This window comes from Tripterygium wilfordii, chromosome 11 (genome assembly GCF_013401445.1).
Source record: "Tripterygium wilfordii isolate XIE 37 chromosome 11, ASM1340144v1, whole genome shotgun sequence".
Taxonomy (NCBI): Eukaryota; Viridiplantae; Streptophyta; class Magnoliopsida; order Celastrales; family Celastraceae; genus Tripterygium; species Tripterygium wilfordii.
The window spans coordinates 10,972,395-10,986,800 of record NC_052242.1 but is presented as its reverse complement, the minus strand read 5'-3'; the positions used below and the strand labels follow the sequence as shown (position 1 = coordinate 10,986,800).

At 35.7% G+C, this 14,406-nt stretch overlaps 1 protein-coding gene across 2 annotated transcripts; it reads left to right on the top strand.

Moving 5' to 3' along the window:
• The first annotated feature begins 3,365 nt into the window (after positions 1-3,365).
• LOC120009533 (sodium/hydrogen exchanger 2-like) lies at positions 3,366-11,906 on the top strand. 2 transcript variants are annotated; one of them, XM_038860155.1, is made up of 15 exons: positions 3,366-3,667; positions 3,952-4,284; positions 4,517-4,635; positions 7,029-7,126; positions 8,228-8,287; positions 8,369-8,415; positions 8,509-8,703; positions 8,876-8,922; positions 9,377-9,443; positions 9,542-9,642; positions 9,771-9,872; positions 10,011-10,149; positions 10,232-10,294; positions 10,501-10,584; positions 11,332-11,667. In XM_038860155.1, exons 2-15 carry the CDS (start codon positions 4,111-4,113, stop codon positions 11,665-11,667), a joined length of 1,632 nt encoding a protein of 543 aa, XP_038716083.1. In that variant the 5' UTR covers positions 3,366-3,667; positions 3,952-4,110. The 2 variants fall into 2 exon arrangements, with proteins under 2 accessions (XP_038716083.1, XP_038716084.1); XM_038860156.1 differs by lacking the exon at positions 3,366-3,667 and having other exon boundaries at positions 4,111-4,284; positions 11,332-11,906.
• Positions 11,907-14,406: the final 2,500 nt, after the last annotated feature.

The following is a 14,406-nucleotide window of genomic DNA, read 5'->3' as shown; positions in this document are numbered from 1 at the left end:
AAAAAAAGGTCTCCTTTTCATCATGTGATTGTGTGACCACTAATGAGGCATCCATATGTGTGCACCACTTTCATTCAAGATGGCAATAAATCTTTTTGTAAGTGGTTTTTTTTGTCCTCTCAAAAATTGAAAGATATATTTTCTTTTGATAAGTTTGTGGTGATAAGTGTAACTTATTATTTGGATCCAAATATGATTATTAGGTAATCTGGATTACTCTCAAAAGAAATTTTAACCGAGAACGATACCATATAAGTTTGTTAATTGGACATTTCGGTATGGACTTAAACTCGGGCCATCAAACTTGACGCACATGAGTTTTTCAACTAATGAGAGGATAAGTTAGGACAAAGCTCAACACATGACCACAAGAATAATACTACTACTATTGGAATCGAACTTAGGATCTCTCAAATTCATGCAATTTGACCCCCACTCATACATGGTGTTGGTGTTGATATGATATTTAATTTAGAGTTATGAATGTATATATTAAACCGTGCAAGAATATTTTTATATTTCAAGTTGGTTCTGTTTTTTTGATAAGCAAAAATATATTCTTATTTTCTTGTTCATTTATGATTTATTGTGGTGTGTATTGATGACTTATCCAATTTGAACACCTACACTTGATTAAACTTACATGATATTCGCAAGGATTGATCACTACATGATAAGTTAGAATCATGTGTTTTTCATAAAATGACAAAAAAAATGTCTCATTGTCATGATGTGATTGTGGGGTGCGACAACTAATGAGGCATCCATGTGCACCACTTTCATTCAAGATGGCAATAAATCCTTTTATAAGTGGGTTTTTTGTCCTATCAAAAATTCAAAGATTTTTTTTTTTGATAATTTTGTGGTGATAAGTGTAACATACTATTTGGATCCAAATATGAATATTAGGTAATCGGGATTATTCTCAAAAGAAATTTTAACCGAGAATGACACCATATGAGTTTGTCATTTGAACATTATAAATGGGTCTAAACTCAGGCTGTCAAGCTCAACGCACATGAGTTTTTCAATTTATGAGAGGGTAAGTTGGGACAAAAATCAACATATGATCGCAAGGGTAATGTTACTATTGAAATCGAACTTAAGACCTCTCGAGTCCATACTATTTGATCCCATATAGATTCTCAAACTTGGTGTTGATATGATATTTAGGGCTATGAATGTGTATATATTAAACAGTGAAAGAATATTTTTAAATTTAAATTCTCAAAAATATAGTTTATGTAAATTGAAACAATTAATGAGACGTCCAATATGAATATTGAATAGTATTCAAGTTTTTTTTTTAATAAACAAAAATAGAACAATATTTTTTATTATCCTAGATTCGTGTTTGGCCTGCCCGCCCGATCGTTGGCTAGACAAGTTCGTGGTGTTTTGGCCCAATGACTCATGATATGCAGAGTCTCTATACCACAAAACCTTAGATATTTTTGTAGAATTCATCAAGTTGGTTAACAATAAGGTTTTAGAAGTGTGCAGCATAAAATTTTGTTGGACACATATTGTTGAGGTTGATCTCTCAACAACTCGAACTTGGAATTTTCAACATTAAATATGTTAAATTGTGTGGATGCTATTTTTGTATTTAAAGAATTGTCCATTCTGAGTTAATTCTATGATTGTTAACCCCTACTTCACAGATTTACTTCAGAATATTATCTCGCATTCCCTACTCGAATTCATAATTTCTTTAATTTGAGAAAGTGAATAGCCAGATGATCATCTAATCTAGTCGATAATGAGATTAATCGAACTTGAGTCTTCCAACTCAAACAATCCATCCTTGGTCAACTCAACTATCATTGAACATTTAGACATCGCAAAGGAGGAGGAGGAAGGAAGGCTGAAATTCTAATATTTATCTAGAAGTGTACAATTTGTAATCAAATTATTGCAAAAAAAATCAAACGTGGCCAGCTGCATCATCTGGAATGAGAGGGACCTCAGTGCTCGCATCAAAATTTCAAATCAAACACATTAATAATCACATCATTTTTAATTAAAACAATATATAGTCAACTTTAGACTAATTCCACTTCAAAGAAACAATATTAATTTTTCTTGAATACCTTACGAACCATCTTACTTCATTGCCAATCACATAAAATAAATCTATAAAAAATAATTAATTTTGTCTATTTTTTTAAAATAATAATAAGGCTAAAGTTAAACTATTTGGAAACATAAGTTCTCCAATATGGATCAAAAGTGTTAATTAACTTTGTGGATTTGTTTTTCAATTATATTAATTGTGGTTCCCATAGCAAATGTATGGCTCTCCACCACTTTTGTTGTGTTTTATTACAACTATTGAATTTTGTGTCTACAAAGTTGATTCACATTTTTTTTCTACATACGAAAAATCTTGTTGGAGTAAAGTATTAGGTAAAAAAGACAAATAAAAAATAACCTTTTTTGTAAAGTAAAAAAAGTAACAAAATTGGTGTATCTCGTGATCACAAAAAAGTATCTTTAGTCATGAGGGCTCCATTTTATATGTCTTGACACGTGTCAAGTAAATAATATTCGGACATGATTTATCTTAAAATAAAATTGTTGCTTCAAATTAAAACAATAATCATTTCCTTACATTGTAGCGCATAGTATTGCTAAGTTCTCTTTGACTTGTTCAATTCCACACATTTGGAACGAATCGAATGAGCCTTATTGGCTCTAGGAAGCTGTATTGACAGATTTGCTGCCTATTGTTGCTTAATAATATAAAGATTTTCCTTTAAAAAAAACAATAATCATTTCCTCATCTATTATTACATATGGTTTGAACATTTCATGGAAACAATGCATATTATAAATGAGATCATTTTTCAAGGTCTAACTATAACACCAAATAAGAGAATAACTAACGTTTAATTAAGAATATCGTAGCTGATTTAGTTTTTGTCCATGAGTATAAAAGTTCGACTCCTTTTCGACTCTAATTTAAGCTTGAATTATAAAAATAGAGTATCGAAAATAGAATATATAAACAGATACTAATTAATTAAGACCAAATAAATCAAATGTACTACAACATATACAAAATATGTACAAGTCAATCAAAGAATTAAAAATGGAGTAATAATGATATTTTACTAATTTTGGTTAATACTTGCCAACCTAATTTCAATAAGCAATTTTCAAATTTTATTTCAATATTTATCGTATAACCTGAAAGTGAATTACTCTGTGTCCCGTTCCACATAATACTTTCTGCATCACCCTCAATCTTACTGTTTCCTAAATGGTCAGACAATCGAACGGTAACAAGCCAGTAATCAACTGATTCTCGCTCTTCCTTGTTGTACCACATAAAAGGCTGCCCCGCCTTTCCTTCGTCGATCTCTCTCTCTGCACCACACGCATCGCGCTCTCTCCCTCTATCTCTCTCTCCATCTTTCCAGAGCTTTCATTTCATATTAAGATTCAAAATCTCATCAATTTCGCTCTCTCCGCAGCTTCAATTTCCTGCTGCAGCATCTCTCTCTACGGTTTTATCTTCTTCATTGCTTCAGCTTCCTCTGCGACTCTTGACTATACACAGCTGAAGATTTGCAAGGAATTCGAAACAGAGAAGAAGTTGTCTCTATCTCTGTTCGAAATCCTCTTTCTTTGAAAAGAGTTCATTTCGCTAGAAGATGTGAAGGTAAGTCAATATTTATATTTGTCTTTTGATTTCATTTCTTTGTATGGTTACTTGGATAATTGATGAGGGAAGTGACGGAAGAGAATGGATTTTTTTTTGGTAATTTGAAGTTTTGAACAGTTAAGATCGATGTTGTTTCATATTTTGGAAAAGAAATTAGTTCTTTTCCTTTGCGATCCTTCGTATACTCTTCCTATTTTTACGTTTTTCGTTTTGATGAATGAGCCAGGGATTTGCTTTAATGGATCTAAATTTAATATGCCTGTGTGCTTTGTTCAACGCAGAGATCACATAGTTAGTCAGGTGGAATGGACAGTTCAGAGATATAGATTCTGGGAATTCATCATTCCTAAAATTAAAGAGATTCTGAATTTTTTCGGTGCTGTGCAAATTTTTGGAATTCAATCATCCTGAATTGGTTGGTGAGGATTTAGGTTGCTGCAATGGCTGACATTTTGAGTGCTGTGTTGGCGAGGTTACAGATGCTATCCACTTCTGATCATGCCTCCGTGGTCTCTATGAACCTGTTTGTTGCGCTTCTCTGTGCTTGTATCGTTATTGGACATCTTCTGGAGGAGAACCGATGGATGAATGAGTCAATCACTGCCCTATTGATTGTGAGTTTTCTTTGTCAAGCTCATCTTCTGTTGCAGAATTGCTCAAAGACATGAAAAAATAATTAAAATGAATGGTTGAGTCCTTTAATTAGCCTCCGTCTGGCTAGAGTTCTATGGAATACTCGACCAATAAAGTCAATATGTAAAGTTCTGATACCTTTTGCATTTGAGATTTTGCAAGTTGGTTGGAATGGAATCTAGAAGTAATTTTCTTTGCGTGTTTTGGTGTCAGGGTCTTTGTACTGGAGTTGTTATTTTGCTCGTTAGTGGAGGGAAAAGCTCTCATCTTTTGGTTTTCAGTGAAGATCTCTTTTTCATATATCTGCTGCCTCCAATTATATTCAATGCGGGGTAAGTTCTACTCCTGTTCTTTTGGTTCTTTTTCAAGTGCATTGATTCTATAGTTGTGGTTTGGTTGTTTTTGGTAGGGCAAGTTGCTCTTTTTTATTTGTTTCTTTGTCTTTTCATTTAGCAGATTTTATGGTTTCGTTTTTGTACAGCTGTGATTGGTTGTTATTGGTTCTTTTTAACTTGCTCTTCACATGAAGAATTAGAGTAGTAATGAGAATTATGTGAAAAACTTGACGTAGTCTCTTCAAGAATTACATTTGGGTCGATTTTAAAAAATACATTTAAGTTACCGCCTTACTGGTAATCTCTTACAATTGAGAAATGATGAAAATATAGGTAGGAAACAGTTATGAATTCTTTGATGAGCTTCATTCCAAAAGCGCCCTTTTAGCCAAAAGATAAATAATTGCCCCTTAACACTCGAGGAACAACTTGACCCTTCTTATTTTACTGACCTCCTTAGAAATCTTTATGACAATTTTCTCTTTTGTAAATTCACTTAATTTCCTAGTTCATAAATAATTCAATTTACAAAACCCTAAAAAAAGTAGTATTATATTGATTAGCTATTGGTTTCTACCTTTTTATTGATATTATATGCTTTCTCGATTTTATCGTATTTTCATCATTAAAGTTCCATTAGAAGTGATTGATTCAATACTTATTTAGTTATGTACATCGAAAAAACATATTTTGAATAAGATCGATGATTAAGTTAATTATATCTCTTATTATTATTATTAAAAAAACTTATTTAGAAGTACTTAATATGTTTGGGAAATAGTGTAGGGGTATGACTTGGGGGGCATTATTAGCTTTTACAAATTAAGATTTTAGATGTTAGAATATGGTGTAAATGATGTGAGGCCCCTCAACCCAACAAGTGAACTTATTGAGTTGGATGACAAAGTAACTAATCTTAACATGGTATTGGAGCAGGAGGTCTTGTGTTCAAACGTTAACTTCCACAATTTAAACTCCCATTTGTTGTTGCCCCAAGTGTGGGCCTGTTGGGCCTCATTTGTTGGGCCGTCGGATTGTCCAGCCCACATGTGAGGGGGAGTGTTAGAAACTTAGAATATGGTATAAATGATGTGAAAGTAATGCCCCAACCCAACAAGTGAATTTGCTGAGTCGGATGACAAAGTAACTAATCTTAACATTAGACATTCACAAAGATGTGTGTGAAGACCAGTCTTGGTACAATTGCATGCATATTGAAAAGTGTTGTTTACCACTCTTGCTGTCTTGCGTCAAATAAAGAATAATAAGTTATAACTTACCTATACTAAAAGGCTAACACCGTTACACTGATTTTTTTTGTGTTTTCGTGCACGCCAAACTATCATAATATATTCAATTTGCGGATACTTAGAGCAACCACAATGGTAGCATTTTAGGGGGCATGGAGGGCATTTGCTGTCCCTTTTAACAGGTCATGGGAATAAAATGGCTCCAATGGTGGTAATTTGTTGTCTCTATATTGTGGATAACATAGGTGCTTGGACTTTGGCATGCCCCCATGTTGACTTGCTTGGTCTATTATGAGACACATTTAATTTTCAGAAACACACATGTGAGACACACATCCATGTCAAAGGTAGTAAAATACACCATTGTGAGAGAGACACATTCATTCTCCATTAAACCTCACAAATCACAATTGCCAACAAACTTTGATGGCCCAATTGCCCATTTACCATTGCAATTGTTCTTAGTGCAGGTGATTATAGAGAATCAGTTCAAGAGTGTACTTGAGTAAAATGATTCTGTGGAGTGTCCCAACTTGACCTGTTTTAGAAAATTTGGGTCATTCTTTGGCAACTATCTTAACTTACACGCCATTAGGAACCTTGCAAATAAAGTTGACTTCTTATCCCAATTCAATGTTCTGTTGCATGGGGTGTTAATTTATTGAGTTTTCCATTGGTCATGCCAATTTCCAATCATTTTATTCTTCGATTGTTATCTATTACTTAAAGCCCATGATTTGTGAAACTTGGTCATGCCAACATCCAATTATTTTATTCGTTCCATGGTTATCTATTACTTAATAGCCAATACATGATCTGACATGATGAAATGGTGCATCTTAATAAGTAGAATATTTTGAGAGGTGAAGGATTCACTGCACAAATAGGCAGTATAGTGCTATATGAACCACGCGTATGCATGCTTGGAATCTTTCTTGTGGTGCTGATTTGCTCACTCAGAACTTTTTTGTCCTGTATACTGTTGTAAATTAGGATAGCAAGGAGCTTGTATGCTGTATAGAGTTAGTACTTCATTGGTTTTTTATTGAACATTTAATTTTCATCATATCAAGAATATAGTTAAACTATTTTAAACAAATTTCTTCTCTAAGCATCATTCGCTGTTTTTGTTGAGTGCAGGTTTCAAGTGAAAAAGAAGCAGTTTTTTCGTAACTTCATCACCATCATGCTGTTTGGTGCTATTGGTACATTGATATCCTGTAGTATCATCTCGGCAGGTATATGACTACTAGAGTACTTGAATTAATCTAACTGTCTCTTATGTGACTGAGATAGCCTTGATTTCACTTCAAAATAAATCCTACCGTGTTTTATTGATGGACGGCACAACATGATAGCATGGAGTCTTCCCCCTTCCAAGTAATCCCAGGCCATCCCATGCAGATTCTAGTTGCCAACTCTTCCTTCAAAGTGGATTTCCTATTGCTTAGGCGATAGAGGCCCTCCGCTCTTTTTATTTTACGGTTTTTACCTATTCCTCGAACAATTGAATCACAACTTTGTGCCAAAATCCAAGAGATTTGCCAACTTAGCTGCAAGGATAGAAATATAAATGAAGGCGAAACTTTCTAGATGGAGAATGAATTTTTGAAATATTAGCTGGAGAATTGATTATTTCATTTGGAGCACCACTAACCCAAGTGGTTGGCACCTCACCACCCTGCCTTCAAGGTGGGGTTTAGAATCCCTACAAAAATGTTTTTCTTTCTTATTATGGAAACATTTTAATAATTAAGAAAGTAATGTGTGGTAGGTCTTTCATAATAATCCTTTAGTTAGAAGAATGAAGAATCATTAATATATACTGTTGAGTGCTCACCTAATGCATACATACATACATACATTCATTCATCCATTCATACATTACATGAGTACCCTATAGTATTGATTCTTCATCCTCAAAATGTAAAAAAAAAATGTCCGATATATTTTATTTTTTTGGGGGATCATCATTTTTCAAATAAGCTCAAAATGCCGTGTTTACTCACGTTACCTATACACAATTTTGAAAGGAGAGTACAGGAAGAAAAATAAATAGGGTCTAGTGTTTTTTCTTCTCAAAATAATAAAGGCTTCATATTGATTAATTTTATGGGTGGAAACCTTGTATGCTATTTTTTTTGTCAATGAAACATTATGCTACTGTGGAAACTTCTGAGATAATTAGTATTGTTTCTGTAACTCGATTGAGTTGGCTTGTGGAGACTGGAGAAGATGAAATGCTGTCCCCTGATTTCATTACCGTGTTCAACCCATTAGCTTTTTTCCAAATAAAAGATCAATTTGTTGGTCATGGATTTAAATCTGATCTCATGCAGGTGTTATACAGTTCTTCAAATTGATGGATATTGGTTCGCTGGATCTAGGAGATTATCTAGGTATTGCTTTCTCATACCTTCTTTCCCAGCATTATTTTTTATTTTTTTTCTGGAGCTTACATGTTTATGTACAATTTTCAGCAATCGGTGCAATATTTGCTGCGACGGATTCTGTTTGCACATTGCAGGTCTGATACATATTAAATTTCTGAAATATGGGAAGTTTCATAGAGATAATACACTGGAACTTAAGCTGAGAATTGGTCCGTCTGATGATGCAGGTGCTTAATCAAGACGAGACACCTTTACTCTACAGTCTGGTTTTTGGGGAGGGTGTTGTAAATGATGCTACATCAGTGGTGCTTTTCAATGCTATCCAGAGCTTTGACCTCAGTCATATTAATACCGAAAGTGCACTGCAGCTCATTGGAAACTTTTTCTATTTATTTATCACCAGCACTATGCTAGGAGCCATAGTAAGTGTCCCCCTCACCTTCTTTCTCTTGCACGTGCCCATGTACGCACAAACACACATGCACGTACACGAACACACCTTTTCTTACGCGCGCTTGCAGATGCATATACACATGGATGTTTGTATGCGTACCTTGTTCTGTGAGTAATGCATGAGGTTCTTTTCCACTGCAGGCTGGGCTGCTTAGTGCTTTCATTATCAAGAAGCTGTACTTTGGCAGGTTTGTCTTTGAGATGAGCTGGATTTTGAATTTCACCTAGATGATTAGTTTTTATCATTCTTTTTTTTTTTTTGAAAACATAAAAAGTTTACCACATTGAACTAGATGAACTCCCAAATTAGAATGGGATGCAAAAGTGTGCTACATCTATTTTATATGTGATTGACTTGGTGAAACCCTTAAGAAAATTCAAATGTAAGAGCTTATGATGCCTTCTTTTAATCAATTTGAGAATTTTGGATGTTAACCTTTTTGCCTTCGTAGGTTGTGTTTTCAAGTCTACTTTTGCCAATAGTTAGTCATAACATGTTATTTGAATATTTGACTGGAACACCGAATTTATTATAGTTAGTCAAATTTTCGAATTATTTGTTTGATGTATTTAAAAGATACGCTCCATCAGAGCATATAGGGTTAAAATGGCACTGACTTACAGATGATTGACATGGCTCAGGCACTCAACAGATCGCGAGGTTGCTCTTATGATGCTTATGGCATACCTTTCATATATGCTGGCAGAAGTAAGATTCTACTTTAGGATTTTATTCTGAAATTCACGTACACCTGGTAGTTGTTTGTCAAACCACCATCTAATTTCCAAATTCATCATGTCTTTCAGCTCTTTTATCTGAGTGGTATTCTCACCGTATTTTTCTGTGGGATTGTCATGTCCCATTATACCTGGCACAATGTGACAGAGAGTTCAAGAATCACTACAAAGTATGTCTTCTTCAAGAACTTTTCTTTGACCATCAAAACTTGAAAGTTAATGGCCTTGTATGTTTTTTATCACTGGACCACTGGTTGTCATATGGTTGACGCTTTGTATTGTTGTCAAATTATCACAGGCATGCCTTCGCGACTTCATCATTTGTTGCTGAGATATTTATCTTCGTCTATGTTGGTATGGATGCCTTGGACATTGAGAAGTGGAGATTTGTTAGTGATAGGTATGGTCAAATTATGTACAGTGATAGTTTTTGATGTATTTAGCCCAGTTTGTATATTTTCACCTGAATCACTAAAACAATAACCCTGTTTGATTGAATCCATTGTTTTTCCTTGTGGATTATATTTTGCAACTGCAGCCCTGGAACTTCAGTTGCAGTGAGTTCAGTTTTACTAGCTCTGGTTATGGCTGGAAGAGCAGCTTTTGTCTTCCCCCTATCCTTTTTATCGAACTTGACGAAGAAGTCACCAAATGACAAAATTGACCTCAAGCAACAGGTAAGAAAATTGTTTCTGTGATGTCATTACCTTGTTTTCGTTCAGAGCATTGGAATGACGAACCTGCATTTTTCATTGTTAGGTTGTTATATGGTGGGCTGGTCTAATGAGAGGTGCTGTGTCTATGGCGCTTGCTTACAATCAGGTAAAATATGGCTAGGATCTTTTCTTTTGGGCTATTCATATGAAAGGTTGCGGGATTGAAGTTGTGCAGAAAAACAGATATAGTATTTACCTGCTCTGTTATTTTATTTTGAGACCTGCACAAATCTGCTTGATAATATGCAAGAGTGGGGTGGGAGAGATGGAGATGATCTAGGTTGCTTAAATTTCACACTTTTTTATTTGCAGTTCACTCGGTCAGGGCACACACAATTGCGAGCAAATGCAATCATGATCACCAGCACCATTACTGTTGTTCTTTTCAGCACAATGGTAAGATTTCTTTTCCTATCTTGACTAGTGAGTAATCTCAAATTGCATATGCTAGTGTTTGTCTACCCTGTAAATATAAATCTATTTAGCATTCTTACTCTTTTGTGGGAACTTTTTTTTTAACGTTGAATGCATGGATTTCATATATATTTGAGAAGAAAGTTGACTTGGAATATTAATTAAGGTCATAGTGATTAACTGATCATACAATTCATGGGAGTATTAGTAAGCAATCCTTTTTTGAGACTTAGTTGGCTGAAGATTTGCAGTTAGCTAGGGAATTTCCTTGGTAACGTTAAAAATCCTCTAAAATGATATGATAATAGCATAGCATTATTTAAGTAACACTTATTAAATGGTTCAAAACTTCAAATTAATATCTATTCATCCCTGTTGCGGTCTTGCCCTCTTTGGACCCTCTCGAGACAGGAATTTGGGGCCTTTGATGGCACTGAGAACCCATATCAACTCCTGACAGATTGGCGGTTTCAGTGATTAAGCTACTACTTTTGTGATTGTAAAGTGAATGAATCTACTGTGTGTTAGAAATTTCTGAACCAATCTCTTGTACTTTCTGTACTTGGGTGGCACCCCGTGGTGCCTTTCTAATACATTTGATTTGTTACTGCTAAAAAGAAAACAAAACAAAACAAAATTCATCTTTTGAAGTCCTGAATTTCATTATGTACCACCATGTCTTTTTTACATACTGAATCCTAATCTCTTAAAATGTTTGGTTTCACTCAGGTTTTTGGGTTGTTGACGAAACCTCTTATAAGGTTCTTACTGCCTCATCCAAAGCATACTGGTATGGTATTGTCAGATCCATCTACTCCAAAATCATTCATAGTACCACTCCTTGAAGGTGGGCAGGAGTCCGTGGACTCACTTGCAGATTTTGGTGGGGGTAACGTTACCCGTCCAAGCAGTTTGCGTGCCCTCCTGACCACCCCAGCACACACAGTTCATTATTACTGGCGTAAGTTTGACAATGCCTTCATGCGTCCAGTATTTGGGGGCCGGGGTTTTGTTCCATTTGTTCCCGGTTCTCCAACAGAACGCGAAAACACTCAATGGGAATGAGGTGCCAACCAAGATGTACAAAGTATGTAAGTTATGTGAATCATGCTCTGTATATGTTTGAACCTGCTCAAGAATTTTTGACATATTTTAGTGTGTGTGGTAAAACACTTTGTATCATAGTATGTGTAATTATTGGCCATGTATGATAGTTACGTTGGTATTATTGCTCCGGTGAGTCTTAAACAATGTTGGCATTCGATTTTTCTTTATAAGACGAGAGTGCTGTCGATTTTTTTTGACGTGTGATTATTTTCTTGATATTCAAATTACTAAGATTATTGGCTATGTATCAAGGGGCAAGGGATCGCGTGAGGTCCAAGATTTAGGCTTGCTTGGATGGCCCAAGATTTAAGGCTTGTTTGAATTGATGTTTTAGAGTTAAGTGAGAGGGAGGAATGATTTCAACTTTCTTGAATTGTAGCAGAGAGAGTTAAGCGGAGCGAAGGAAGGAAAAAGTTCCTCTCAGTCTTCAACTTAACATTTTGTAATCGTTGAATTTGGAGTTTGTGGAATGAGAAATTTTTGTTTATAATTTCTTAAATCATCCATAAAAGTTTTTCATTTTTTTCAACTTTAATTTAATAAGGGTATAACTCATATCTCATAATTTTCATTAACTCTACATTCTATCCTTACCTCAAGTATGGATAGGAGATGAGAATGAAAGGACGAGAAATTGTGATCCTCTCACACAACTCTCCCGCCCTTAACTCTCCATTGTTAACTCTATTGAACTCTTCATTTTTTGCATAGCCTTGAGGTAACACATTCATGAGTTTAATCTTTCCTAATACCTCATTTTTATGATAAAGAACCACTTAATGAATCAAAAGGATGAAATTGATAAAAAAAAGGGAGAAGAAGATGAACACAGAGAAGAGAGAGAGCTTTTCGTATTTTCTTGTCTTCTTTTCTTCTGTTACACCAACCCTTGATAAGTCAACACTTACCCAGACAAAGACTAAATTACCCTTACAATATTTAACATCCCCCCTCAAGCTGGAGCGTACATATTGAACATGCTCAGCTTGGTACAGAACTTATGAAACATAGAAGGAAACAAAGGTTTTGTGAAGAAATCTCCTAACTGAGAAGTGGAGGAGACATAAGGTGTACATATATCTCCTCTCAACAACAGATCTCGGATGAAGTGACAATCCACTTTAATATGTTTGGTACGTTCATGAAAAACGGGATTATTAGCAATATAAATGGCTGCTTGATTATCACAATACATGGGCATTGGGCGAGACACCTTAACACCAAAGTCAGAGAGGATGAAAAACACCCATAACATTTCAGAAGCGGTGTGGGCCATGGCACGATACTCTGCCTCTGCACTAGAACGAGCAACAACTTGTTGCTTCTTAGAACGCCAAGCAACCAGATTATCACCAATAAAAGTACAATATCCAGAAGTAGAACGACGATCAGAACGAGAGCCAGCCCAATCTGCATCACTATACCCAGACACATAAAGAGAGGATATACGATAAAATAAACCACGCCCGACATTGCCTTTCAAGTAGCGGATGATACGCCAAACTGCTGTAAAATGTGGGGACCGAGGGGCCTATATAAATCTGCTAACAACACTGACTGCATAGGTAATATCAGGACGAGTAACTGTAAGATACATTAACTTACCAACCAGGCGACGATATCGACCTACATCTCGGAAAACAGCACCAGTATTGGGATCAAGCCTGGTTGTAGCATCTATAGGTGTGTCTGCTGGACGAGAACCCAATAATCCTGTCTCAGTAAGAAGATCCATAACATACTTCCGCTGCGACAACAAAAGACCACTAGAGGATCGAGCCACCTCTATGCCAAGAAAGTAACGAATGTTTCCCAGGTCTTTAGTACAAAACTGGCTACTCAGATAGCTTTTTAACTCACTAATGCCTTTCATATCACCACCAGATATAATAATATCATCAACATAAACAATAAGAATAACACTACCAGATGGTTTATGCCGAACAAAAACAGAATGATCAAACACCGACCTCTTATAGCCATAATCCACTAGAGCCTTGCTAAATCGATCAAACCAGGCACGAGGAGATTGTTTCAAACCATACAAGGATTTTCGCAGAATCGATCAAACCAGGCACGAGGAGATTGTTTCAAACCATACAAGGATTTTCGCAGGCGACAAACAAGACTTCCACTCCCAGGAACAACATAACCTGGAGGTTGGTCCATTTACACTTCTTCTTGGAGATCACCATGAAGAAAAGCATTTTTAATGTCAAGTTGATATAAAGGCCAAGATCGAGTAACCGCAACGCAAAGAGGATACGGACTGAATTCAAACGGGCTACTGGCAAAAATGTTTCCATATAATCAATTCCATATGTTTGAGTATACCCCTTTGCAACCAATCCAGCCTTGAGGCGTTCAACAGAACCATCCGATAAATATTTCACAGTATACACCCATCGACATCCTACCGTGTGCTTCCCCGAAGGAAGAGTGGTCAACTCCCAGGTCTGGTTTTTATAAAGGGCACTCATTTCTTCATCCATTGCTTTCTTCCATCCCGGAGAAGAGACAGCTTCCTTATAGGTTCCTGGAATAGAAATAGTAGACAAGGCACGAACAAAGGAGTGGAAACAAGGAGATACACGATGATATGAGACAAAGTTAGAAATAGGATGTCTAGTACAAGCACGCTTACCGCGACGGAGAGCAATAGGCAAGTCATCTGTAGAAATGGGAACTTGAGTAGCA